Below are 25,889 nucleotides of genomic sequence, written 5' to 3' on the forward strand. Positions count from 1 at the left end.
TGATGCATCTGTCTCTGTTGTAGGCAATGTTGCTCTTAGTCCTTTTTGGTAGATTAAAATCCCAACATATGGGGATGTGCTACATGGCAGGAGATTCGATGGATGACATCAGGATTGTGGGATCCAGCAAAAGATGCTCTCCCCATCTGGATACCTTTCAAATGTGTCAAATGCAGTGCCCATAATTCCCAAGAGGGCTGAGGGGCAAAGTGGCTACATGGGGAGGCAGTCTAACTTTTCTGTCCACCTGGAAGAGCCGCCCTGCCTTTCACCCCAGGGGACCCCCTACCACTTCCTGGAGTGCCTCCCAAGCTTGCTCTGGCAGAAATGCCCTCTGAAGGCTCAGGGCCTCTCGCCAGTGGGGTCTCCCTCCCTCCCACCTGTCCAAGGCCAGACCCCTTGCAGCCCTCCATTTGGGAGGGGAAGGAGCAGGGATTGCCCACAAGTCCCAGGGACGAGGGGCCGATCTCCTTATCCTCCTGATCGGAACGTGCCAAGCGGCAAAACGGGGGTGCTTTGGTGCCACATGGAGAAATGTGGACACAGAGTCAAGACAGGGTTGTTGCAGAACCTAGCTGGACTGGCCAGTGCTGCTCATGGTGGGCCCGGTGCTTCTGGCCTTCCAGGGCAAGCCGTGGGCATCCATCATGAGCAGTTTCCCCGCCAGGTTCCTCCCTCCAGCAGCCACCCGCCCTCTGCTTCAACAGCAAGGCACGTGGGCCATCCTGCCTCCCTCCTTGGGGTGAGATTATCCTGTACAGTGACAAGGGGGGAAAGAGTGTGCGTGCGTGCGAGCGAGCGAGAGAAAGGCTGCCACCACTGCAGTTGCTCCTCAGCCTTTACAAGACAAGGTGGTGGAGCCCCAGCAGACTCTCCCGCCCCAAGGAGGGCTTCCTGTCTGCCTGCCCTGGGCAAACTGCCTCCCGAGCTACTGGCCAGCAGCGCATTGAGGGGCTGCAAGGCTTGTGCATTAACTGCAGCACAAAAGTCCTTTGGTTTTGTCATTCCTGTGAGATGTAGAGTCTGTCAGGATCTGGGGTGGCTGTATATTCAGACAACAGACCAGTTCTGCTTGGTTGAATAAAAATTCAACCAGGTAAGAGAGAGGATGCAGAAAGGGCAGACCTAAGAGTGCTTTTGCCGAGTAGCCGTTTAAGATCAGAAGGAGCGGATACACCCGTCCTACCATCTCTGGAACAGCCAGGGCCCCGAGCCAGCCTGCCCTGGCTTCCAGAGGCTGCTGCCTTTGCCCGGTGCCCGGCGTTTGGCAGGAGGTAGAACGTGGTGGTCGCATCCAAAGGGCAGGCTGAGACGTCTGGGGCTGCCCTGTCATCTCACCCACCTGTGTTTCTTCTGGTACCTGCAGGCCACCCTCTTCCTGGCCAGGGAAACCTTCCTGCAGAGGAGCAGGGAGGCTCCGTGGGATGCTGCTTCGCCTCCAGAGGCAGCGCCTGTGGGTGTCTCAGCCCAGTAGGCACCTCTTCTGCTGGATCGGCCCTGACGGGAAAGCTTTGCCAGCCAACGTCCAGAAAGCCCTGCGGGCAAGGGTGGCTTCTGCTGCTGGGGATGTGAAGGAGTCCCTGCTCTTCTCTGCCTTTGAGCCACTTCTTCTGAGACCGGAAGATCGAGGCATCTCCGCCCCCATCCCCAATTCCTGGTGAGAGCCAGGGCACAGTTACACCCAGGTGAAAGCAGTGCCAGCAGCGAGGGCACTGAGTGGGACCAACATCAGGAAAGGAAGGAGAGCCACTGCTGTTTAATTTGCTCTGAGAGAGCCTTCTTAATTAGCTTCATTTGGCAGCTCCCCAGCAGGCACCAGCCCAGGCCTGGAAGCGGGCGCTTGGCACCCGGGAATGCTCTGACCAGCCAGCCGCTTGGCGTCATCCAGCCCACTGCCAGCACCCCGCTTGCTCTGCCTGTGGGCACAGGCTGGGCCTCAGCCTCCCGCCTTTGCAGCTCTCCCAGGCTCTGCTCCTGCCCCCAGCGAGAATGAACGAAATCCTGGACCCGGCGTCCCAGGCCAACCTGGGGGTCGTCTCAGCCACCTGCGTCTCCAAGGTGGAGCTCCGCGTCAGCTGCAAGCACCTGCTTGACCGGGACACGCTCAACAAGTCGGATCCCTGCGCCGTCCTTCTCATGCAATCCCAAGGGCAGTGGGTAGAGGTAGGTGGGGAGAAGCTGCAGGGGGAAGGGGGAAGGCGGGGGGCTTGAGCTGGCGCCCAGGAGGAGAGCAAGCCGGGCAGCAGTTCCTGAGGGAAGCGTCTCAGGAACACGGAGTGACCTCTGCCGCCAGCTCTCTACCCAGCTGAGCTCAGCCCGATGCGCATCTTTTGCCTGTCCTTTAAAGGAGCTTCCCAGCCCAGGGTCCTTCAGACCTGCTGGATTGAAGTTCTCATCACCCACAATGAGAAAAGTCATTTTCCAAGCCGGTCGCAGGCAATGGGACCTGTGCCCAATGCTTTGGGGGGTCAGGAACGGCTGCTCCAGATCAACCTCTCTCTCCACATGGACCAAGGGACAAATTAGGGACAGTTTCTTCCATTCCCATTTACTGGCCATGCATCTGGGCAAAAGTGTGTGTCCTTACAATGCATTTGTGATGCTTGTCCTCTGCAGGAGACTGGCCAAAGTCCAAGCATCTTCTAGGAATAAGCTGAGATGTTTCTAGGTGTCTGTTTTTTAGGACCAGGTTTTTAAGCCCAGCCAATGGAGTCAGCTGTCTTGTCTGAACCTTGAGTTGGATCTCTCCGGGCTTGCGTGTGAGGATGCTTGCTTCTTCCTCTGAAGGAAGACTTGGGGGTGGGTGTCTGTAGGACTCGGGGATCTCAGGGGCCTGGAGGTGGGTGCCCTATGGGCAAGAACAGGACCAGGGCCAGAAGAGCAGAGAGGGAGAACTGGGCACAGACCATCTGTCCACCTCCACCGTAAAGCACAAGGATGGGTCCTTTCTCCCTCTCCCCAAGGAAATGATCTGGCCAGGGGTGGTCTTGGTGTTAAATGGCCATTAAGGTGGTTCATCTGCCTGATGGCTCAGCTTCTACTGCCAGGGTGGGGTGGGGGAGCCCTCTGCTTTTCCAGATGAAGGAATCAGCTTTTTAATTGGAATGAATTGATGATTTATTAATTGATTAGAAGTTAGCTATTAGAGATGCCTCTATTTAAGTGTGGGTGAGATACATGCCAATTCTGTTTTAAAAGAGGAAAAGATGTGTTCCCTCTTTTGTGAGGTAACAAAGTGGAATGTCTCTCAGGATGATGCGCAACACCTTCAGACAATTAGCACATATATAAAAAAATCATGTGTTTAAAGGAACTGCCCAACTAACTGGAGGTGTTCTGAATCTGCTCATGTCAACTGACTAAGCCAGTTGACTAAACTGAGCAAGCATTACAGCTTTACTGGTTGTTCTGAGAGTTTTGTCTTTCCCTCTGGAGGTAGCTTGGCTCACCTTTTGGGGTCACCTGGAGGGATTAGCTGCTCATGGCTTGTTTCTGTTTTGACGGGTTGGAATGCAGAGGCTGCAGCCTAAAGGCGTCAGGTACAGAGATGGTTCCCTCTGGCCGGGCATCAGCTCTTGGTGGCTTTCCATCTTCCAGTCCTGTGGTTCCTCCCAGCCATGGTGGAAGCCAGTTCTACTCCCAGACCTGCAGCTAGGAGTGATGCCGCTCTGCCAAGGGTGTTCTGTCTGGCCCTTTGTAAAGCCAGAAGCAGCAGGCCCCAGCTGAAATGCATTGAAGTGGTGCAGAACCTCCTTGATGGGGCCAAAGGCTTCCTTGGAATCGCTCCATCTCTGCACTTAGGAGAAATGGACTCTCGTTTCTGCCACTGCTGGCTGTGAACTGGATGGAGCGGCCATCCCAACCCCCTTGCTAAATTTCCTTCCTAAAAGCTTGAGAATCCTCCGTAAAGTCCAGTTTCCTACATAAGGGGTTGTGGGAAATGTGCTTGCCACAAGCTGAGGCTCTATCACTTCCATTTGTTTCTGGCCTGGAGTTGTGCCCTCAATTGGCGTGGTCCTCAGGGGCTCACTCTCTGCCTGGGCCTGGCTTTCTTATCACCTGCGTGGGGCCAAAGCCAACCCAGGTGAACCCAAAGGTTTGCACAGGGCAAGAGCATCTGCTGCGGACGTCCCCCCCCCCCCAAGTCACCCAGTATGGCTGAATTTGCCTGGAAATTTTGCTCTGGCTCGAACTTCAGGTTCCCTGGCCTTGGGGCCCTCTGGCAGGAAGAATATTTCCTGAATATTGGCAGCCTGGCTTGTTTGCAAGATCTCTACACGGGTATCCACGTTCAGCTCATCAAGTCGGAAAAGATAATCCAAGGACAAAGTAAGCAAAGCAATCACTGGAAAGGAGGCTTAGGCACCACTGAAATCCTAGTTTAACGAGCGACGCCCAGAGACACATATGTGCACTGCGTAGTGCGCTAAGTGCCATACAGCTTCTAGTAGGGGGCATTTCCTCCCTCTCCCGAAATTGAAATGCTGCTTCCTAATGACAAGTACATTATAGTTTGCTGAAAGAAATTCCCTTATGCGCAAAAGCATCATTCCCATTATCTCTCCAAGCTACTTCTGGTATTAAATAATTTCGGGAGGGGGGAAGCCCCAAATCAACCCCTGAAATTCAGTCAGTATGGATGGACTCCTGTCCGTGGCACAAAGTGGTCTGATCCAGCGACTCTGCTGTTCCAGTCCCCAGCCTGCGTTGCTGCTGCCCCCGCAGTGAGCCTCCCAAGCCAGGGCAGTCACCCCCTAAGTCCGAGCACATGCAGGTGACCCCCCTCTCCCCCACCCCCCTGAGCTGCTGATCCATCCTGCCCAGAGCGTCCCTGCCTTTTTTGCATGTGGCAGTGGCAGGAAGGGCCCGCCAGGTGCCCTTGCTGCTCCCGTCTGCATGCGATGCTCCTCTCGCTTTCCGGCATATGGCTCTTCTGTAAGCGCTTTGGGGTTAATTGCCTGCAGCTTCAGATGCTCGTTAGATGCTGGCGCTGAAGATTTTCCTCCTCCTCCTCTGCGTGAGGCTCCCAGACAACAGGGGCCGGCAATCTGAGCCCAGGCAGGTGGGCCAGGAGTCAAGCAGGAAATACCCTGGGCCCTCCGAGCCCACATCTGTCTGTCAAGGGCCTTTCAGTGTGGAACCAGGAGCTTGGCTCCCCATCTGGAGGAGCTTGGGCAGAGGCTAACCAAGAAGGCCCTTGGGCTCACTGTGCCCAAGCCCTCCGGGCAGCACACAGCCAGCAGCGGTCCTTGTGGCCCCTGTAAAACGGGGGTCTGGAAGAGGCTTCCTGCGGTGCAGAGGCTGGGCGAGGGCAGCCCACCACCTCGGCAAGGCTGGCTCCCTGCATTTGGGAGGGGGACGCCACTATCTTCCCCTCAGGGGTCTCTGTGCCTGATAGGGGAGCAGAGGGCCGCGTCTCTTGACTGGTCACTGGTGGGGGGGCAGAGAAAGGAAAGGGACTTTCAAATGCGCTGCGAGGGAACCAAAAAGCAAAGTCTTTTAGAAACTCTGTGGCTGCTGTGGCACTGAGATTGAAGAGCCGCAGAGCAAACCTGCCCATGTCCCTTTGGAAGCTGGCAGAAGTGCCAACAGGTGATGCCAATGCCACCTTCCTTTGCGAGGTTGTCATAAAACGTACGGTGATGTAGGTGAATTGCTGGGAACAGCCAAAATGGCTGCACAAAATGCTAATCACAGTACCCTTATTTTTTAGCTATTGATAGCAAGGCCCCGGGTGAACGTGGGGGCTGAGGAGCTGCTGGAACCGCTGGCCCCCGGTTCCTTGCTCCCCTCTGGGACGTGACCCCCGAGTCGGCTGCCGGCTTCGGTCCTGAGCTCGCAGCTCCTCAGCCGGCAAAGCTGTTGGCTTTCCTCTTGTTTCTGCTGGGGAAATGGCAGCTTCCCCTCTGACCTGAAAGGGCCCCTCCCCGTGCGGAGGCCTTCCCTTGGGCTGGGAACATCTTAGGCTGGCTCCTTCTAGCACGGATACCTTTGTGAGGCCTGTGTGTGCGTAGGGGAGCTTTCCTTCTGTTAAAACAAGACTGGTAGACGCAGGCTTCAGTGCTTCTGGAGCAGCTGGTTCCTAACTCGGTGTCCCCATTCACAAGACCGCCCTGCTGGTCAGCCGGCTGAGTTCAGGGCCTTTCTCCCTCTCTCAGGAACTTTGCTTCTGCTGAGGGGGCTCTGGCCCCGTCCCGCTTTGTGCAGCGCATACCTGGCTACAGGGTCAAAGCTGGGGTTTAGCCAAACCCGTCTGTCTGACAAGTCGCGGATGGAAAACTCAGCTGCCTCCCAGCAGTGTGGAAACATTGAAGACAGCCGGCAGGAAGTTGTTGGAGGGAATGCTTCTGTGGAACAGGGGCAGGGGTGTCCACAGGCCATGCATGCTCCAAGAAGTCAAGGTGGTGGTCACAACGCCGCGATCAATGCTCCACCCGATTTTATCTGCGTTGTGCATGTGTTGCTCATAAAAAAAAAACAACCCAGCATTTGATTGCCCCGTCTTGACTTTCTTGATCCTTGAGATCTCCCCCCCGCTCCCCGCAATTCAGAGGCTATTGCACAGCTCTCTTATTTAGTTCAATTTCTGCTGGTCTTAGGCTTGGGGTTTTTGGGGTTTTTTTTTTTGGTATTTAAAACTTTATTAATTTTCCAAATATAAGTAAAATACAAAATAGAAAATATAGAAAAGTTAGAGTATAGAACTAAAGAAAAAAGAAAGAACTATAAAGGTGCAAATAGACAGAAAACAGAAATGGAAAGGTGACTTCTGACTTTCTCCAATACAGATATAGATCAGTTTACAAATATAATCTCTTACCACTAGTAAAACCTTAGTAACTGGTCTTAGTTTTTTTATGATCTAAGAATCATCCCCTCGGGCTGTGGCCAGGGAGCAGAGCATCCCTCCATGTGCAAAAGGAAAGCTGGATAATAGTGCTGAGCCCTTCTGCATCCAGAGCTGAGTCGGGGGGGGGGGGATTTCTGGAATTCAGCAGCACAGAAACAAGAAAGGAAAAGAGCAATTATGTGGAAGAGCATCTCCTGCCTGTCTGCAGACTTTCATACAAAAGTTTCAATAAAAGAGGTTCGTATTTCTTTAGAATGGTCCATGCGCAGACTGTGCTCATTCCTAAATCACAGGTCACACCAGGTCCTCAGTCCGCTGAGTAGGTATAAAATGTATCCATTTAATTGGCAGCAAGGCTTTGCCCGATTCTTCTCTTTCATCTAGCAAGCTCTCCTCTGAAGCAAGCGCTGATTGCCGGTTGCTTTGTTAGGGAACCACAGTGAAGCCAAGATCAAGCTGAGGAAGGGCCGGATGCTTGAAAACAAGACAGACGGCTGGCCTTCAAAAGGGGCCTGGGGGGGGGCAGTTGTGCATCCCTTGAGCCACATCATCCCTTGGCCTGCAGAGAACAGAGGAGAGGCCCACCTCCTCCAAGTGCAGCCCTCTGGAGCACCCAGCCGGGCTGGCCTCGCTTGAGGCCACGTGTGCTGGGCTGAGATCATTCGGGGCTGGGCAGGGCCCCACTTAAGCCATCCTGCCCAAGGGGCAGATCCAGGTTGTGTTGCAGGTGGACTGGTTGGCTTAAAACTCATCTGTTTTATGAAAGAGATAAGGCTCAGGTGGCACAGCAGCAAAAATCAATACCGAAATACTGCTGTATTTCCAAGGGAGCCCGGCTGTCTTTGCCCATGTAGCAGCCTGGAAAATCACTTTGGCTGATGTCCTGAAAGATTGCGTGGCCCTGACATTGATAAAGTTGCCCGTTTCGTGCTTTGGCATTATTTAGAAATCATTACAATGTAGAGCGATAGGGCAGGGCAGTATGTCCAATTTCCTCTGTGAGCCGCTGAAAACTGATGCAGCCTGTGGCTGTCTTAGCATTCAGGTTGCTCCCGAGATGGAAAAGATTTGTGGCCTCCTCCTTTTCCAGCTGCTGGGGAAGGGAGGGTCTCCTGTGGGATCCTCTTCTTTATGGGTCCCCTTCTTTATGCAGCCAAAAAGTCACTGTGTCACTTTGCCAACATCTGTTTTTGCAGGCAGAGAAGTCATCTCAGGGGCTCAGCCAAGCGAGGGGGCGTCTTTCCTCCCTTCCTGCTGCCCCCATGCCTGCAACAATCATAAGGCAGGCCATTGTCTTTCCAGGGCCCCACAGTCCCTGAAGATCGCACCACACAGGCTGCTCTGCCCCCTCTCCGGTCTGGGCCTTCATTCCATTCCCGAAGGATTCCAGAGACAGCCTCTGTCCCTTCCGTGATTGCAGATTTGCTGCATCCAACATGTGGGTCATGATGAGATGGATTAAACCTCCGCTTCAAGATGAGCTTCACGGCTTATTTAGAGAAGATTATCTCTGGCAGTGTATCTAATTAATAAGCCTCCCACTCCTTGGGGAGAAGAAGATATTTGGGGAGGGACAGAGAAAGGGGCTTCAGGGGAATCCGCTGCCATGACCCCCTCGCTGGTCAGCTCGCCAAAACCCAAATAAAACCAGGCTTTGGAGGGGCAAATGGAAGTCTCTGCAGTGTAATCGGTACGGGAAATGGAAGCCTTGGCTAGGCTCATCCTGCGGCCTGATGCAGATAAAGAGTGAGGGGTGTGTGTGTGTTGGAAGGACCCCCCCCCCAAGAAAATGGGTATCACCAGGCTAGAGAGAACTTTTGCATTAGCCCAAGGAAGCTGCCCAGATGTAGAAAGAAAAGCAGAATTAGCGGGCTGAAATACCCAGAAGACATCTCCTGTTTGTCCTTAACTTTTCTGATCAGTTTTTGGCTGCACTAAGAAAGAAAAAGGGAAGATTGGACACACTCTCTCTGGATATAAATATATATCCAAATTGGAAATCTATGTCTCCTCTTTAATTCCTGGACAAGTCAGTACCTTGAGAAAAGATTCTTCTACCTGCTCAGCTTCCACAGAGGGTTTTAGCAGCAAAAGGGCCCCTTGTCCTTCAGCATCTTAACAATTAACACTTTTTTTTAAAGCCAAAATCTTTGTGGCGTTGGGCCGGAGGGTCTCCTGCCAGGAAAAACTGGCTTGTTCTTAAGATGCAGCAAGACTCCTTGTAGTTTCTGTATTTCTTCTTTTTGGACACTTATTACCTGATGAGGTGTGGACTGTTTTCTAGGAACCCTACAGGGCTGAAAGAGCTGACATGGGTGCTGATCAGGGGCTGGCAATCTCGCAGACATGATACAAAAGATGGGGAGGAAATAGGGAACCAGGCAGATCCAGGCATTCAAACGTCATGAAGTTATATAAGAAACATAATCTGATTTCCTTTCGGAAAGGCAGTGTGACTGATGATGGTTCTTGGGGAAAGCAGAGAGGTAGGTTCAGCACCAGCATTTGCTGCCACTGCTCAGACTGTGGCCTCCAGGAAGAGAATGTGCTTTTTTGCAGAAGCTCTACCTCAGCCAGGACCAAGCTCGGTCCCTACGCGAGGCGCCTCCTCACCTGGGCAGCCCACGGTCTGCCTTGACGGTGTCCGGAGCCAGAGTTCGGAGGGCTGGGAAGGTGGGGCACAGACTGGATTTGACGGCCAGGGCATTGGGGGAGCTGCACTTCCAAGCTCCTGGGGGCATCCACTGGCTGACCCAAACAGCCCCTGCGGATCCCTGGCTCGGAGCAGGGCTAGATGCTTCCCCGACTGCAGTCCGGCAGAGGCTCAGCTGTCCTCTGCTCCCTCCCATCCTACAAGGCAGGCCCAATCCTGCCCCGAGCCCCTCCGTGCCGAGCAGGCACCAACTCCCGCCCCCCGAGAGCACCCAGACTTGGGGTCCCGTTGGTTTGTGCAAGCAGAGCCGCTGGGAGGCACTGGAGGCCCCCGGAGAGGGCAGCCGGAGCCGGAAGATCCGAGCGGCGGCGGCGTCAGCCTTTTCAGCACCGGGGCCTCGAGGGAGAGGGCGGCTGGCCGGGTGAGCCTTGTGGCCAGAGCAGGGGCCGAGGGCGCCCTCATCTTCTGCCCGCCCCCCGGCCAAGTCGGCGGTATGGAAAGGTGGGCAAGAGCCTTATCAGCGCCCTCTGCTGAGCGGCCCCGCCAGCCCCGCGCTTGGCTCCCCCCCAGCCTCCCTTCCAAGCTGGGACCGGTGCCGGGGCAAAGCTCACGGCGCGCTCCCTGCCCCGAAGGTTCCGTCGAAGTTTTTGTCCTTTTCCATAAGCGTGTCGGGCCGTGGGAGGGCGGGCGAGATCCCCCACTCGGGAGGGAGAGGTGCGATGGGGACCTCACCTCGAGGTGCCGGAGCCAAAACGGAGGCGTCCCCTCCACGCACGAAGGCAAGGAGCGTCCCCCCCACACCCCGCCAAAGCGCTTCGTCCTCGAAGTGAGGCCGCGCCCGGAGGGGCGCAGCGGCGCCGGGCCGAGCGAGGCTTCCGCGGACTCCGTCCCAGCCTCCTCCTTCGCTTCTCCCCGGGCAGCTTTCCTTTGACTTCCCACCAGGCAGGGACGGCGAGGCTCGTCTGTTTGCGTGGGAGCCCAGCAGGCCCGGGTCTCTCTCGAGCATCAGCGGGCAGCACACCGGCCAGGAGCCGCGGGGCCCCGCGGGAGCCCCGCGGCCAGCCTGCGGAAGGAGCGGCCGCGGGGTGGAGCTCTGGAGCCAGGCGGGCTGCGGGGCCCAGGAGCGCCCGAGGGGTCCGGCGGGTAGCGCTGTGGAGCCGCGTTCCCTGGAGCGCTCCTGACGTGCAGCCGGGACCTCCCCTGGGCCCCGGGAGAGGCGCCGTCTCTGCCCCGGCCCCGGCGAGCCCAGCCCAGCCCAGCCCAGCGCCCCTGCCCGAGCTCGGCTGGGCCCACTGGCCTTCCGGACCGGCCAGACGAGGAGGCTGCTCCGCGCAGCCCGCCTGCCCCGGGTCGCCTCGGGCGCGGGAGCGGCGTCCGGGCGCCGGGCCTGAGCCCGCCATTCCAAGGGCAGCCGGGGGGCTCTCGGTTTCCCCACATCCCTTTGCGCGGGCTAAGCTTTCTGGGCTTCGTAGTCCCAGCGTGGGAGGCCCCCGGCGGGTCACGCTGACTGACGCCCTCTCTGCGCCGCCCAGGTGGACCGATCCGAGGTCATCAAGAGCAACCTGAACCCCGTCTTCGCCAAGGTGTTCATGGTGGACTACTACTTCGAGGAGGTGCAGAAGCTGCGCTTCGAGATCTACGACATCCACGGGCACGGTGGCATCGGGACCCACGATGACGACTTCCTGGGGGGCATGGAGTGCACGGTGGGCCAGGTGAGGCGGGGGGAGGGAAAGGCCCGGTGGGGCCCAGGGTCCGGCTAGGGGCAGCGGGGGGGGGGCAATCTGCAGGGGCCAGAGCCCTTTGGAAGAGCACCCCGCCACATGCCAGGCCCCACAGCTGCCCCACAGCTTTCTGCCTCAGCGAGGGCAGGACTCTGGGCTCACCCCCAGTGGAGGAGCATCCTGGCACGGGGCAGGTTGGCTTGCCCAGGGGTGAAGAACGGCATGAGGGAGTCCTACACCTACCCCCACTGCAAGGTGGCCAGGGTATAGGGTCAGGGTTAGGACGAACAGCTCTCCGCCAGCCAGCGGGCCAGGCGTGATAGCCGGGAGCTCCCAGAAATGGGCCAAGCCACACTGCCCCAAGAAGGGGGCCTTCGCCGACCTTTCTGCTCCTCCTCGTAGATCGTGGCCCAAAAGCGGGTGAGCAAGCCACTCATTCTCAAGTATGGGAAATCTGCCGGCAAGTCCATCATCACAGTGAGTCCCCCCCACCCCACCCCTGCAGCTTGGGCGGGTTGGAAGCGGAGGCTGGGGGGCCCTCCAGGCTGACCAGCCTGGCCTCTGAGGGCCCCCTGCTTGACCCCTTTAACAGGTGACCTCGGAAGAGATTTCTGGAGACAACGGCTTTGTGGAGCTGTTCTTTCGGGCAAAGAAGCTGGATGACAAGGTAGCCTTGGCGGGCACGGTGGGGGGAGGGCTGTGCTCTTCTGTGGGGAGGGTCATCTTGGGGAGGGTCAGCGCTGGCCACCATTGGCTTGGGGGAGGCGAGCAAAGGGAGAGAAGCGTTGCGATGCTGAAGGGCTCCAGAGAAACGGCCATCCAGGCAGGAGGTGAAAAAGTGAAACTGAAAGGCCCCCCATGCCAGCACCGAGTCACGTCCGGCCCTCTGAGGGGGTGCCGCTTTCAGACATTTTCTTGGCAGACTACAGGGCGGGGTGGTTTGGCGTCGCCTTCCCCAGTCATCACCTTCCCAAGCAAGCTTTTCCAGGCAGGAGAGGGGTGAATAATTGGTCTGGACACCCCCACTCTGCCGGTACAGCCCCCCCCCCGCCCCTGTGGAGCAGGAAGGGCCCAATTTGGAGCAGGAGACCCAAACAGCTGCTAAGAGCTCTGCGCTGCACCATCTGCTCAGGAGCTGAAGGGAAGGTGCAGCTTCAGCGGCAGTTTTTATTAGGAATGAAAAACTGACATCATCAGCGAACATCTAGCAAATGGGCTCTGTGTGTGTGTGCGTGAGCACGCCTGTAATCAGAGCCAGCCATGCAAATTCGTCATCTTACGTGACAGAGATAAATCAGGCTAGCATCAAAGCTGTGAAATTGAATATGAATGCCTTTTTTAAAAAATAAGAAAAGGATATTTAAAAGTTGAACAGATGGAGCAGAAAGCGGGCGGAAGGAGTGCTGGAGACACTTGCTGGCACAGGATCTGTCAGTGGGGAAGGGGCTTCTGCATCCCCCCCGGGGGGGCTGTGGCTCAGTCTCACTCCTCTCCGCCAGCCAGCCTGCATGTAGGACCAGGTTTGCATTCCCCCCTTTCCTTCCAGGAGGTGAAGTTCAGGGGACCCATGCACACACTTCATCTCCCCAACCATCCAGTGAGGTGGGGAGTGGCCTTCAGTTGGCCACCAGATAACAGATCTGGGTGGGATTAAGCAGAATCTCCCCAGGTTTAGCACAGCCCTCTCACCCCTGCATGTTGCCAGCGACATTGGCAACCAACCGCAATGGCGCTAAAATGACACATGCAGCCTCGTGCCTTCACACAAAGGACACAGGATGGGCTTTGCAATATGTTGCCTCGCTGGCATCATGTCATTTGCCCATGCCCACCCACCCCCTCCCCGAGACCCTAGAAAAGAGAGGCTGGAGGGCCAGCCACTTGATAGCAGGTTAACCCTATCTCCCCATAGGATCTTTTCAGTAAATCAGATCCCTTTCTGGAGATCTACCGGATCAATGATGATGGAAGTGAGCAGCTGGTGCACCGCACTGAGGTAAGAGTCCCCTCCAGGTCCCAAAGGACACAATTCCCAATACCCTGGCCAGGGAGGGGAGGAGCAGATTCAGGAGCATTGCTGCTGCTGCTCATTGTAAGCTTCTGGTCCTCATGGTGAGAGGGAGGCCTGGGAATCCCTCCCTCCCTTCTCTCTTCAGGGAACTGAGAAGCGCCTGGAAGCCCCCTCACTGCTTCTCAAAACCCAAGTGCATGAAGGTGCCTTCCAGAAGATGGAAAGGGGCGAAAAGCCTTAAATGGCAAGAAAGGCAACAGAAAAGAGACCAAGAAGTCAGGCGGCCGCCCTAGAAAAACAGATCTAAAACTCAGTAAACTTAGGAAAAGTGACCAGGCAAAGGGGCAAAATTAAGGTGTTCAGAGCTACCGCATGAAATAGACATGTCATTTCTGACTGAAGCAAGTACCTTCACGGCAGGGGCATTGGGGGGGCAGCTGCCCAAGGGCCGCGGTCTCCCTGAAGAGCCCCCAGTGAGAGGGGCTCCCTTGCCCATCCACCCCCCCAGCATGGCAAGGTCGCAGGTGGAAGAGGAGGGGGGAGGGGGGAAGGGAGCAGTGGGCAGAGGGGCCCGGGGAACTGGGCCCCCAGTGTCTGCTCACCCTCCTGGCCAAGAGGCCTGCTCCAGCCCACTGCTGTGATACCCACAGAAGCCCTGGCCCTGGAAGGCCCTTGGGACTCCCGGGCCCTCCTTCTGAGGCCTCCCCCTGCCCTGCTGTTGCTCTACTCCCCCTCGATTCAGATCAGCCGGAGGCCCTCAGGGAACAGAGCAGAGAGGCATTTGTTGGGGGCCCTGAAGGTGGGGCCCAACTAGGAGCTCTTCCAGCCTGTGTCGACAGGGTGCCCCCACCCCCCAGAAGAGAGGGCCGCCTTTGTGACCATGCGCCTGTGCTCCGCAGTTTGTGAAGAACAACCTGAGCCCCATCTGGGAGCCCTTCAAAGTGTCCCTGAACTCCCTCTGCAGCTGTGAAGAGAAGCGGAAGCTGAGGGTGAGTTTCTGGGGGGTGAGAGCCCCCCTCAACTGGCTGGTGCCCTGGGCCGGCCCTGGCTGCTTGAGCTGCAGCTTCAGCGGAGCCCCCGGGACACTAGACTGGCGGCTTGCGCACAGTGCCGAGACCCCCGGCATGCCGCCTTGCGTGCCGCGTGCCGCCCTGTGTTGGGGCGATGAGGCTGTCCAGCCTGCATCCTGGCGTGGGAGGGGGGCCGGATGAGGGGACAGGACCCTCAGCAGAAAGGGGCCCGTTCCCCGCGGGGCCCTGAAGGGCCGCGTCCTTGCGTGCAGTGTGTCGTCTTCGACTACGACTCCCGAGGCAAGCATGACTTCATCGGAGAGTTTTACACCACGTTTGAGGAGATGCAGAAAGCCACAGGCGGCAACAAGGTTGGTGTGCAGGGAGCAGGCCCGGCAGCCCACCAGGAAGTCCCAAAGCTGGGGGGCTTCCTGGAGAAAAAACAACCATCCCCGGGGGCTGGGGGGGGGCTGCCCTGTACCCGGAGAGCTGAATTTCCCGGCAGGGGTAAAATGGGACCCTTGTTCGCTCCTCCCCAAACCAGATCCAGTGGGACTGCATGAATCCAAAGTACAAACTGAAGAAGCGGAACTACCGGAACTCTGGCGTGGTCATTCTCCTCGACCTGAAGGTGCATGGAGAGTCCAGGGTCTCCGCGGGGGCTGCAGGGGCCTCGGCAAAGGGGAATCTGAGCAGCGGTGGGCACTGGCCTGCTCTGAACCTTTGTAGCCCAGCCAAACAGGCTCTTGTCCCCCTTGTCCCTTCGGCGGGTTGCGGCAGGCCGGGCCCCTCCTCGTAATTCTCTCTATCCCTCCCCACTGGGCTCCTGCCTGCTGGGCTGCAGATCTGTCGCCCTGAGTTGGGCACAGAGCTTGGCTGGCAGGAAGAAGCTGGTTTCGCCCACCTCTGCTTTTGGCTGATGCACAGTTTCTCTGGAAGATTCACAGGGTCTTCTCCTTCCTGGATTACATCATGGGCGGCTGCCAGATCCACTTCACAGTGAGTAGCTGTGCCCGGCCTCCTCAGTTGGTACACAGCGAGCCAAAGGTCTCTGGCAGCCAGAGCCAGGCAGGAGGACACTTTCTGCTCCAGCCCAAGTGCACAGGCACTTTTCCAGGGGGGTGGGGGTGGGGGGCTTGTTTATCAATTCCTGCTTTTCCACTCGCAGCCAAGTTGTGGAGATATGGGCACACTGTCTGTTCTCACCTTGGCAAGTGAGATGTTGTCCCTTGCAGGTCAAGTGTAGTGGGGGGCAGTGGGGGGCTTTGCAAACATGGGCTTTAGAACTTTGGCTGTGCCGCCAGGCGGGCTGGCTGTATGCCAGCTCCTCGGTCACCTCAGCTTGTCGCCATCCCTGTTGGAGCGCCCGGTTAACAGCTCTGCACAGATTTCTCTCCTTAAAAACAAGAAGCACGCAGATTGCGTTTTGAAAGAGCATCTCCTTCCTGGAGTGAGTCAGTTCCCAGAACATGCGAGGAACAGATTGCTGGCTCCCAGCCCACTTTACTCGTTAGGGCATGAGATGGGCAGCGTCCCAGGAATGGGAGCCCGTCACATTCAGGGTGCGTGTGAGCGCGCGAGGGAGGCGTGAGGGAGAGAGACGGAAATTCTTGCATCATCCCAAGTTCAGGGCTGATCGCAAAAAACAGGCTAGGCCAGGTGATGCTTCTTTACACCCCCAACCCACAGGAGAGTTTGAGTAGCAAATGTAGAAGATCCCAAGGCTACTTCTCTCCAAATCTTGTGCCTCTCAACTGTGGCTGATTTCGGTGCCCATCATCCCCAGGCCCCATGACAAACGATGGGGAGGGCTGGGTCTGCCCTCCTTGATTTAGCCTAAAAGCCGGGGAGACTCACCTTTGGAGCTGGGCCCCCTCCTGGCTCCCAGGCTCTGACCTCTTCCCCATCCGCCTTCCCCCCAGGTGGCCATCGACTTCACAGCCTCTAACGGGGACCCCCGAAACAGCTGCTCCCTTCACTACATCAACCCCTACCAGCCCAACGAATACCTGAAGGCTCTGGTGGCCGTGGGGGAGATTTGCCAAGACTATGACAGGTGACTGAGGGGGGCTCGCTGCTGCCAGGCCCAGGCCCAGCCCTGTGGGTTCGGCCCCTTCCTCCACCCTTCGGGCGCCATGCCCGCCTGGATGGGGGAGGGGCAGAGAGAGTAGGCTCTATAAAGCCTTTCTCAGGATCTGTGGCACACCTAAGTCGTTGTGGCCCTGATAGATGTACCTCTTGGTCATTGTAGATGTGATCTGGTGCCTTTGCACAGAAGGTGCCCCTCTGAAGACACACACACGCACGCACGCACACACATGCACACAGAGAGAGCAGCTGGGAGGGGTGACAGTTCAGTGGGGCACAGAGGAGGGACTGAACCCCTCCTTGGCTGCTGCAGGGTTGGGGGCCTGGGGAAAGTCCGCCACCAAATCCTGCCAAGCTGCTTTCTGTCTGTGAGAGCAGCAGGCCGGGAGGGGATGAAGCTGCGCAGGACCCCCAGGGCCTTCCCTCTGTCCCTGAGGGTGGCTGCTGCCCTGACGGGGGTGTCACAGAGCAGCGGCTCCCACCCTGGCTGGCTGGAGCCTTCATCCCAGCAGGGAAACAGCCACTCCGGAAAGTCTCCCCACCGGGCTGAAGCCGGGGGTCTTGGGGGAAAGCCGGGGGTCTTGGGGCGGGACTTGGGCGACTGGCTTCCCAGCCCTCTGCAGCTGGAGTGACCCAATTCCTGCTTCTCCACAGTGATAAGAAATTCTCTGCCCTGGGCTTTGGGGCCAGGATCCCCCCCAACTATGAAGTAAGTCAAGGGACAGGCATGAAACAAGGTGTGGAGACCGAGAGGCGAGGCTGGGACGGGGTTGGTAGAGGTGCGTCCTGGTCTCCGAGGCAGGAGGCTGGTCACAGTTTCTGTGGGAGGCTGGATCCGCCAGCTACATGGGCTTTGGTTGCACTGCCGTGGCTGCCCCCTTGACTGTTTTGACCACCCCTGGCATTTCCTCTCATCTGTCCTTTATAAGAACACCAGAAGTTTTGTAGCATCTTGTTGACTGGCATGTTTCAGGGGCTCGGAGCAAGCTGGCTCTCGAAGGTTTATTTGTTTATTTGTTTGTTTATTAAATTTATCCCCAGCCAGCTCCTCCCATCAGAGGAATTCTGGGCAGTTAGGGTTCTGCCTCAGTCAAGCTGTTCAGCCTCAGGGTCCCACAAGCCTCTCGGCTGCCTGGCTGCCACTAACTTGGGACCTTGCTGCCCGGGCTTTCTGGATGTTGGTGTGCCTGTCATGCTCTGGCAGCTGCTGAAATGGGTGAACGGCACTTGTGCCACCTCTGCACCCAGTCCCTGCCCCTGCTGCCCTCTGGACCTCCCTCCACCCTCTCCTGCCAACCTGCTGAGACGTAGGATCCCCCTGGCACTTTGTCAGCTCTGAACCCTCCAGGATAATGAAGCAGCTGCCACGGCTTCCATCCACAGCACAAGGCCCAGCAGGCAGCCTCTAAAGCAGGGGCTGGAGGAGGCTCCGGGATTAATGACTCTTGAACATGCCATGCATGCATTTGGGGGTGGGGGGAGCAGCTCAATTGGGGAAGCCAAGCAGCATGCTTGAGCTGATGCGGGTCCAAGTGAGAGAAGGCGGCAAGGAGAATCCTCCTTATACAAGCCTCCCTCCCTCCCTCATGCAGGTCTCCCATGATTTTGCCATTAACTTCAACCCAGAGAACGATGAGTGTGAAGGTAAGGGCATGGTCTGGATGGCTTCTGTTCCATCTGCTTTTCTGATTGGCACGGTCACCTATGCTTTTCCTGCCCCTGCCAGGCCAGTAAAACTGCTGGAGCCTCTGGCTGGATTAGCACGCCTTCGCTCTAGCTTGTCTGTACAACACGTTTTCCCCTGGAACAGCTAAAACCCATTCCGGATTCAGAGGAGAAAAGGAGCACGCAGAAATGCCTGTGGTTGCTGCCCAGAGGCTTCTTGAGGGCAGGGGGGTGGGGTTCTCTGCTCCTGGCTTAAGTTCAAACTTCCCCTTAACTTGGAAAGCCCCCCCCCCCGCTGTGCTGCTGTCCCCCACAAAGGAGCACCACTGGATCTCTCCCCTCTCCTTGTTAGGGATCCAGGGGGTGGTGGAGTCCTACCAAAATTGCTTGCCCAAGATACAGCTCTACGGGCCAACCAACGTGGCACCCATCATCTCCAAAGTGGCCATGGTAGCCGCTAATGAAGAGAAGACCCAGGAAGCTTCGGTGAGTGTGTGGGAATCAGCAGAAAACTTCTGGGCAGATGGGTTGGGGGCTGAGACTCCCCAGACCTTGGGGCTTCCACATCTGCTGGACCTGAAGCCCTGCTGCCAGACTTCCAGCAGGCAAGCTCTCCCTCTGCTTGATGGAAAACTGTGGAACAGGGAGGGGGGAGGGCCATTGTTGTGGACTGGGCCCCTTGCCGACATACGTGGAAGTGCTGGACAGGCTGGGGGGCTTCAGCAAACTTCTTCCTCCACTGTCGACACGTGCCAAGCAGGCAAGGACTGAGGGCCACACGTGACTTTTCTCTCCTCTCAGCTCTTGGCTCACTGAAAGCTTTGCTGCCGGTCTTATCAATTAAGGACAGTGGCTAATGCACCGTTACAGGCCTGGGGTGTGAGTGGGTGTGAGGAGGGAGGGATGCAGATCATCATCCCCGGCTTGTCAGAGCAGGGAACAAAGGCTGGGGAGCGAGATTGGGGCGATGGGGAGGCAGAAGGGCTCGGGGAACGTGAATCTGCCCCAACCTTATTGGACCTGTCAATTCGGTTTGACATTTTGAATCAGGCCAATTTGATTAAGGAAAGCAATTCAGCTTAACAGCAACAGCAGCAAACGAATGGCCTGATCAATTCAGAGGCATCTAATTTGACAATTTGTTTTGATGCATTGATCTGATTTCGGAACTGGGAGGAATTGCCTTCCCGTGGAATCTCAGAATTGAAGCTTCATTCAGCCTTGCAGGGGCCTTCCGTGGGAACTAGTGCCACGCCCCCAAACTCCGGGCTCTGCAACCTGCTGGGTGTCATCAGCAACCCCTCAGGCCTTGGCAGAGCCCCTGTGGAGGACAATATCTCCAGTGTCAGGCCCACCACCCACTCTGGCTTGTGCTAACTGGGGGGGGGGGGTGCCTCTGCTGCTCCCAGTCCTGGCTGCCATGGAAGTTGTACCACTTGATATATGCACAGGAGCCCTGCAGCTCAGAAACACACACACACACACACACACTTGTCATTTGCCAAGAACACAGGAGGTGCCTGTCTCTGGCAGTTCACCCCTCCTCCGCCCCCTGTTTTTCAAGAATGGAGCCCTAAGGGGATGGGTTGATGCCTTGGTGGGTTACGATGGAGCCTGGTCTCTCCTCACTGGCATCCCAAGTCATCTCTCGTGTTCCAAGATGACCCTGAATGGCTTCTGGCTTTCGCTTAATGCCTTTGATGTGTGGCAGCAAGATCTGTGGATGGCTGTTGGCTTAGGGAAGAGCTGCCGGAGGAGATTTGCCTACAACCTCTGCAACCCTCCAGGATCTCTCCTGTCTTCGTCCTTCTTCTTTCACAAGCCTCTCCTGACTTGGCACATCTTTCCGCAGCAATACTTCATCCTGCTGATCCTGACCGATGGGGTTGTGACCGACATGGCGGACACGCGGGAAGCCATAGTCCGTGCCTCCTACTTGCCCATGTCTATCATCATTGTGGGGGTGGGCAATGCCGACTTCACCGACATGCAGATTTTGGACGGGGACGATGGGATCCTTCGTTCCCCCAAAGGCGAGCCCGTCATGCGGGACATCGTGCAGTTCGTCCCCTTCCGAGAGTTCAAGAACGTAAGTCGCCCCCCAATGCAGGACAGCTAATCCCCCCCAGCTGGTTGGCCCCCATTTCTTCCAGCATGAGGTCAGTCATCTTTCCTTCCCTCCAGCTTAGCTGTGGGTTCCCCTGGGGATCCATTTGGGAACAGCTTTGTTCCCAGAAGCTTTTCTCCCCTTCTCTCCTGGGGCTGCCCAGATATTGCCAAGGAACACTGACTCCCAGCCTGCCCTTTCCACCATCCATCCAACCTTGGCAAGGACCAGTGTCTCCCGAGCAGAGCAGAGCAGGACCCCCCTGATGAGCTCGGTCATCCCTGGACACATGGCAAACAACATGGGATCTCAGGCTAATGTGATCCAGAAAGCACAGCGGGGCCCCTCCTTCGCTTTAGGCAGAATTTGGCTCTGCTTGTCAAGTGGGACTAGGAAAACGTGGGGTGTCTGAATGGCTCTCAAGAGTTTTTCCAGCAGGGGAGCTGCTGCCCATGCCCCTGACTGGCAGGAAAGGGATGTCCTCGCAACTCGGTTGTGCTTCTTCATGCCTGTATATTCTGGGATTGCAACTGTCAGACAGGCGGGGTTTCTCCTTGGCCTTCATTTCCTGTTTTGATTGGCAGCTTAAACCTCTTCGTATTCTTCCAGTGTGTTTGTAGCCTGCCTAAAGGATGCCGCTAAAATGAATGCCAAGCGGCACGGAGAGGTCAGCATTGGATGGAACGTGCCAGCTAACTTTTTGACCCCCTTTGCCTTCCAGGCTTCCCCTACTGCCCTGGCCAAGTGTGTGCTGGCGGAGGTGCCCAAGCAGCTGGTGGAATACTACAGCTCCAAGGCCTTACCCCCCCAAAGTTGCCCCAAAGGCAGCGCCCCGGACTCCGCTTTGAACTCGCCTCAGTGAACCCGCCGGCCTGGGCCACCGCGTCTGTCTCCCCTCCCCGTGCTCCCTCCCCAGGAAAGCAAGGCCTCCCCCAACTCCCCACGCAGAGCAGGACATGTTCTCGGCTCCCCTTGCCATTCGGGCACAACAGTGGCAATGTTGCGCAAGAGCCTGGTATCTGAGCCAGCAAGTCCAGGAAAGGCCCTGTTACAAGGGAGGGCACCCCCCACAACAGAAGGGGTAGAAAGAATTGCCCTGGGCAGCAGTGCCCCCCAGCTGGGCAATGCCAAAAAGCCGCCATGATTGCCCAAAAAGTGAGAGACTGTGAAGAGAGGAACAAAGAGGCAGAAAGGGAACAGGCGTGCAGCGCCCTTTGCCCGCAGTCACGGTCGTTCAGATACACCCATGAGGGCGAAAAAAGGGGTGTGGGTCCTCTTGACCTTGACTTTGGTCCCTCACAGGCCTGAGGATAAGCTTCCCTATGTTTTGCAGCCTCCCCCTCAGTGCATCTGCTGAAGGGATCAGCAGCTCCCCTTCTCTTTGCAATGGGACCCCCCCCAAGAAATGGAGGGGTAAATAAAGCAGGGGTGTTCTGGGGAGTGGGTGGAGCAGAGGGGCACCCCCAACAGTCTGACCTTCGCAGAGTGGGGCTGACGTGCCCCCGGGATGGGCACCTGAGGGAGTCACCAGCCTGCATCCTGCAGATGGAGCATCTGATGGACGGTTTTTGGCTTGAGTGAACAGACCTGTGGCAGTGCCAGTGCTTCCCGCACCAGGACCTCGGAAAAGCGGGGGCTCGGTGGTGGGATCCTTGGCCTGTCAATGGAGGTGCCGCGGTGGGACCCTCCCCCTCCCTCTGGGGCGCAGAAAGGGCTCGGATGGGGGCAAGGCTTCCCCCTCTGCACGGCAAGGGGACGCAGCCATGTTGCGGAAGCACTCCCGTCCACTGCACGGCCTTGCTCTGTGCACGAAGCATTCGGGTCCGGGCCCCCTTTCCTCCCCTGTGCTACATGGTTGTCTTTTGCTGTGATGTTGTCATTTCCTGGTGGTTGCATGAGAAATTCTAGCTGTACCAAGGAAGACAGCCCAATAAAAGAAGAGAGTACGTTTCCTCGGCACTCCACCTTTTTGATGGGGGAGGGCAAAAATGACCCTGTAAACATCCTGAAACAATAGTGGGGCTGCATGCTTGAGCCCATGTTATGCATAACACCGTTTCTGGCTGGAGACAAATGCATCGCATGGCCCAAAATGGGCTGTGGCACCACTTGGTTTATGTCATGGCCATGGTCACAGGAGGGGTACTTAGGTGCTTAGTGGCCAAATCTGTAGCAACAAGCTGCATGTATGAGCACAGCCAGACTTCAGGTGGTTTAGCCTTACAAAGGGTGTTTCGTTGAATTTAAGAACTGGCCACACCTTATTTAACTGGCAAAAGGGTATGGAGGACGGAGATTCTAGGTAGTCACCCCAGGTACAAATGCCACTGTGAAAAACAAGCCTTCCACGCGCGTGCAGGATTATGCCCAGTCCCCTTCACCCGCAGCTCCTCTTTCTGCAGCTGTGACGTTCCAAATCTCATCACATTCTTCTCTCCTTAAAACCCTTTCCAGGGTTTTGCATTGTTTGAAGACACAGGATGCCTGTTCTCTGACCGAACTGTCTGGTTTGGAGAATGGATGCCAATTAGCCAAAAGCAAATTGCAGTGGGGGCTGAAGGCAGAGGCTTTGCCTCCAAAAACAAAGCACTAAAGGAGGCCAGAAGGCAACACAGTGGAACATGTGGGTGCTTTCAACCCACTGGGTCATGTCCTCCCACAAGAGCAAGGAATGGCTGAGCTGCTCCCTCAGTGACAGCTCTCCAAACTCTGCCAGGGCACGATTGTAACACCTCTTAATGGTCTTGTGTTAATCTCACTGCAGCAAGAAACAGCCGAGAGACTTGTGGCACCATGCAAAGTAAAACGCTGTGCAACGTCAACATCTGTGGAATTTGAGAGTCTTATGTTATCAAATATTATCCCAGATCAGAGGAATAAATGCACATGGGTTGGGATTGTAAACGAGGAGGAGGAGGAGGAGGAAGTTGAGAGGCAGGAAGCTCAGGCCATTCCATAGAACTTTAGTGGCCACCATTCATGTACACACATCCCAGCTTTGCTAGACTCATTTACACATGCAATGTGATCAAAACTCATTATCGTGATCCAGACCATCCTCGACAAAAAGAGCTGCTCGATAAATTAAAATTCAGTGCTTAACATGACAGCTTCTCTTTGAACTTCTTTGTTCAAGAATAGCAGCCGTAACTATCCTGGGAGGGTGACATGTTCCCCTGCTGGTAGGCTGCCATATTCAGGAGAGAAAGCTAATTTAACTGCAAGGCTGGGGGAGGAAGGGGGGAAGCACCATTCACTGGATCTCTTATGCAGTTAATCAGACGGAAAAGAGAGTTTCAAAGTGTGGGCCTTAAAGATTCTGCCTTTCGGCTTGTCTGCTGCTTTTGTTCCTTGCCACCACTGCTTATGCCTGCTCCAAGAAACACCTTCAACAGGGGGCCTTCCAATTTCCATCTCATGACTAGTCTTGATGTGAGCCATGTCAGCCAGCAAATGGTGCACAGATTTCCTTGTACATTCCTGCTTTTGATCACAGTCACCCGGACACCCTGCCCAGGAGCACAGCAAGAAGAGATTCCAATGCAGTCAGCAGTTCCATGTGATTAACTGCTGCTTCATACCGTTCACAATGAATAAAATGCCAAGTCCTGGGAGCTCTGAGGCTCAAGGGGAATTGAATGAAGATTGGAATGAAGCATCATCAAGGCCACTGTGTCCTATGGAAATAAAATTAAAAATAAGAATGGGTGTGCACGTGAGAGAAAGAGGGGTTGGGGTGGGGAGACCCATGCCAACATTCTTGGCAAGTGGTTGCCATGCTCTTTCAGCACTTGGACAGCACCAGCCAAGCCAAGGTGTGATGTGTGACTCCAGATCTGGGTTTGTGGTGCTTCAGTACCATGGACAGAAGAAGAGTTTCTATGGCCAGTTTCCAAAATAACAAATGTTGGGTTTCCAGAAAAAGAGCCAACAAAACCATCCATTTTTCTATTTCCCTGTTGTGTTATGTAGCCATTGATTGGTTTTTAGGTTTTTTTTTTAATTGGTTTAAGATTTAGTAAGTTTTAACCAACAGGAAAGGCATGTTATGGGTCCCATCTATGAAAGAGTGTCATCTGGTAGGACCCAGGGAGAGAGCCTTTTCTGCCATGGCTCCCCCCACTGTGGAACATCATCCCTCTGGACCTGAGATTGTCCTTGACCCTCCCAGCCTTTAGGAAGGCCCTGAAGACATGGCTCTGTCACTGGGTCTGGGGGTCTGGTAATGGTGGGAAGCTCTGTGTTGAGCTGATGTAGGATGAATTCTGCCACTGGTCATAATTTTCTGCTTTTTAAATTGATTATGGATAGTTCTTATATGTTTGTATATTGGTTTTTACCGTGTTTTTAACAGATTGTTTTTACCTGTTGTGAGCCTCCCGGAGTTGCTTAGATGAGGCGGGTGGCCGTACAAATCAAATTGATGATGATGATGATGATGATGATGACAATGACGATGACAATGTCAATGGCAGGGGTTCCAGTTCTCCAGCATGGAGCTAAGACTCATAATTAAAAAAATTCTTGCCTCCATCATGGATAGTCCCCTTTAAGCATGACGATCCTCTATCTTACTGAAATAAGCTCCCTGTGCCAGTTGCTCCAACCTGCCTTCTTTGAGATATTCTGGTCTTTGTTCACCTTGGTTGAAAATTCTGGGAGTTGTGCTTCATCGGGACAGCAGCAGACCGAGGAAGACTCTCTAATGTTGAGAAGATGGACTCCCTTTTTCGCAACCAGTTTAATACAAGGTTATGTTCTCCGATGCAGCCTTCCTTACATTTGGACACAGATTTGTAAAATGTAATCACGTAACACAATGCGATAATTTAATATGTTCCCCTCATACACGTGCGCGCACCCCACCCCTCCAAAGCAGGTTTGAGCATCCCTCAAGCCTGCCATAATGCTGGGGCATTCAAAAGCATCAGCGCCACTGCGGCTGTCTCCCACCTGACCCCTCCCCAACAAAAGGAGCCAGGCTCTAACCATGAAACAGCTCTATTCAACAGAGACAAAGTGATTATTTCTGACTGTCAGGATAATTGCTCAAATTGTTCTCGCAATAAATGGGGCTTTGAAGCGAGATGTATTCATGCTGACAGGGATGAAGTTTGATGGGAAAGCACCTGCTGTAGCAAATGGGCTTGCATGAACCCCAGAGTCTGGCAAAACTGCTGGAGGCTGCAATTTCTGCGTCCCTGTTTTGAATTGTTCGAAAGCCCCCTTGGTTGTCCTGCTTGCTGGCTGGTTTCTGAAAGCCAGCCTGGCTCCACTGGAGTCTCATTTCCCCAAAAAGCCTCCATGTTTTTTTAATTGATTGATTGATTAATTTAATATCCTGCCTTTATTAGGTCTTGGCATTTTTGGCCCTAGCCTTTTAAGAAGAACACGCTTGTAAGGGAAGAAGGGCTGCCCGTGAAGTAGGTGCGAGAGGGAGGTAAGGCATGTCTTTCAGGTGACTCCGGACCTGCTAATCTCTTCCTCCGCGGGAGCAAATGCAACCTGGTTTCGATGTCCCCACTGGCTCCAGGCAAAGAGACCCACCCACCTGCCCCTTCAGCTCTTGCTAACTTGGAGAGGGATCCAGGGCTGACTGTTCCAGATGCCCCGATACCCTCCCCATCCATTTTGCCCCAGCTGCTTACCTCCCCCACCCCCACTGATCAATCTGCCACAGATTTCTTATTTATAGCTCCTGATTCATCTCAGTATAAAGAGGGATAATAGATGTCACCATAGTAACTCCTGTGCCTGATAAGATTCATGCTGGAGCCCCTC

General features: G+C 55.6%; 1 protein-coding gene across 1 annotated transcript; it reads left to right on the top strand.

The window, feature by feature from the left end:
* Positions 1-1,646: 1,646 nt before the first annotated feature.
* On the top strand, positions 1,647-20,997 carry CPNE7 (copine 7). Its single transcript, XM_063313124.1, has 15 exons — positions 1,647-2,163; positions 11,036-11,218; positions 11,630-11,704; positions 11,820-11,894; positions 13,140-13,223; positions 14,138-14,227; positions 14,521-14,619; positions 14,793-14,879; positions 15,188-15,247; positions 16,171-16,304; positions 16,991-17,045; positions 17,929-17,980; positions 18,354-18,487; positions 19,854-20,090; positions 20,830-20,997. Exons 1-15 carry the CDS (start codon positions 1,990-1,992, stop codon positions 20,968-20,970), a joined length of 1,680 nt encoding a protein of 559 aa, XP_063169194.1. The 5' UTR covers positions 1,647-1,989; the 3' UTR covers positions 20,971-20,997.
* The last annotated feature ends 4,892 nt before the right edge of the window (positions 20,998-25,889 follow it).

Source organism: Candoia aspera, chromosome 11 (genome assembly GCF_035149785.1).
Source record: "Candoia aspera isolate rCanAsp1 chromosome 11, rCanAsp1.hap2, whole genome shotgun sequence".
NCBI lineage: Eukaryota > Metazoa > Chordata > Lepidosauria > Squamata > Boidae > Candoia > Candoia aspera.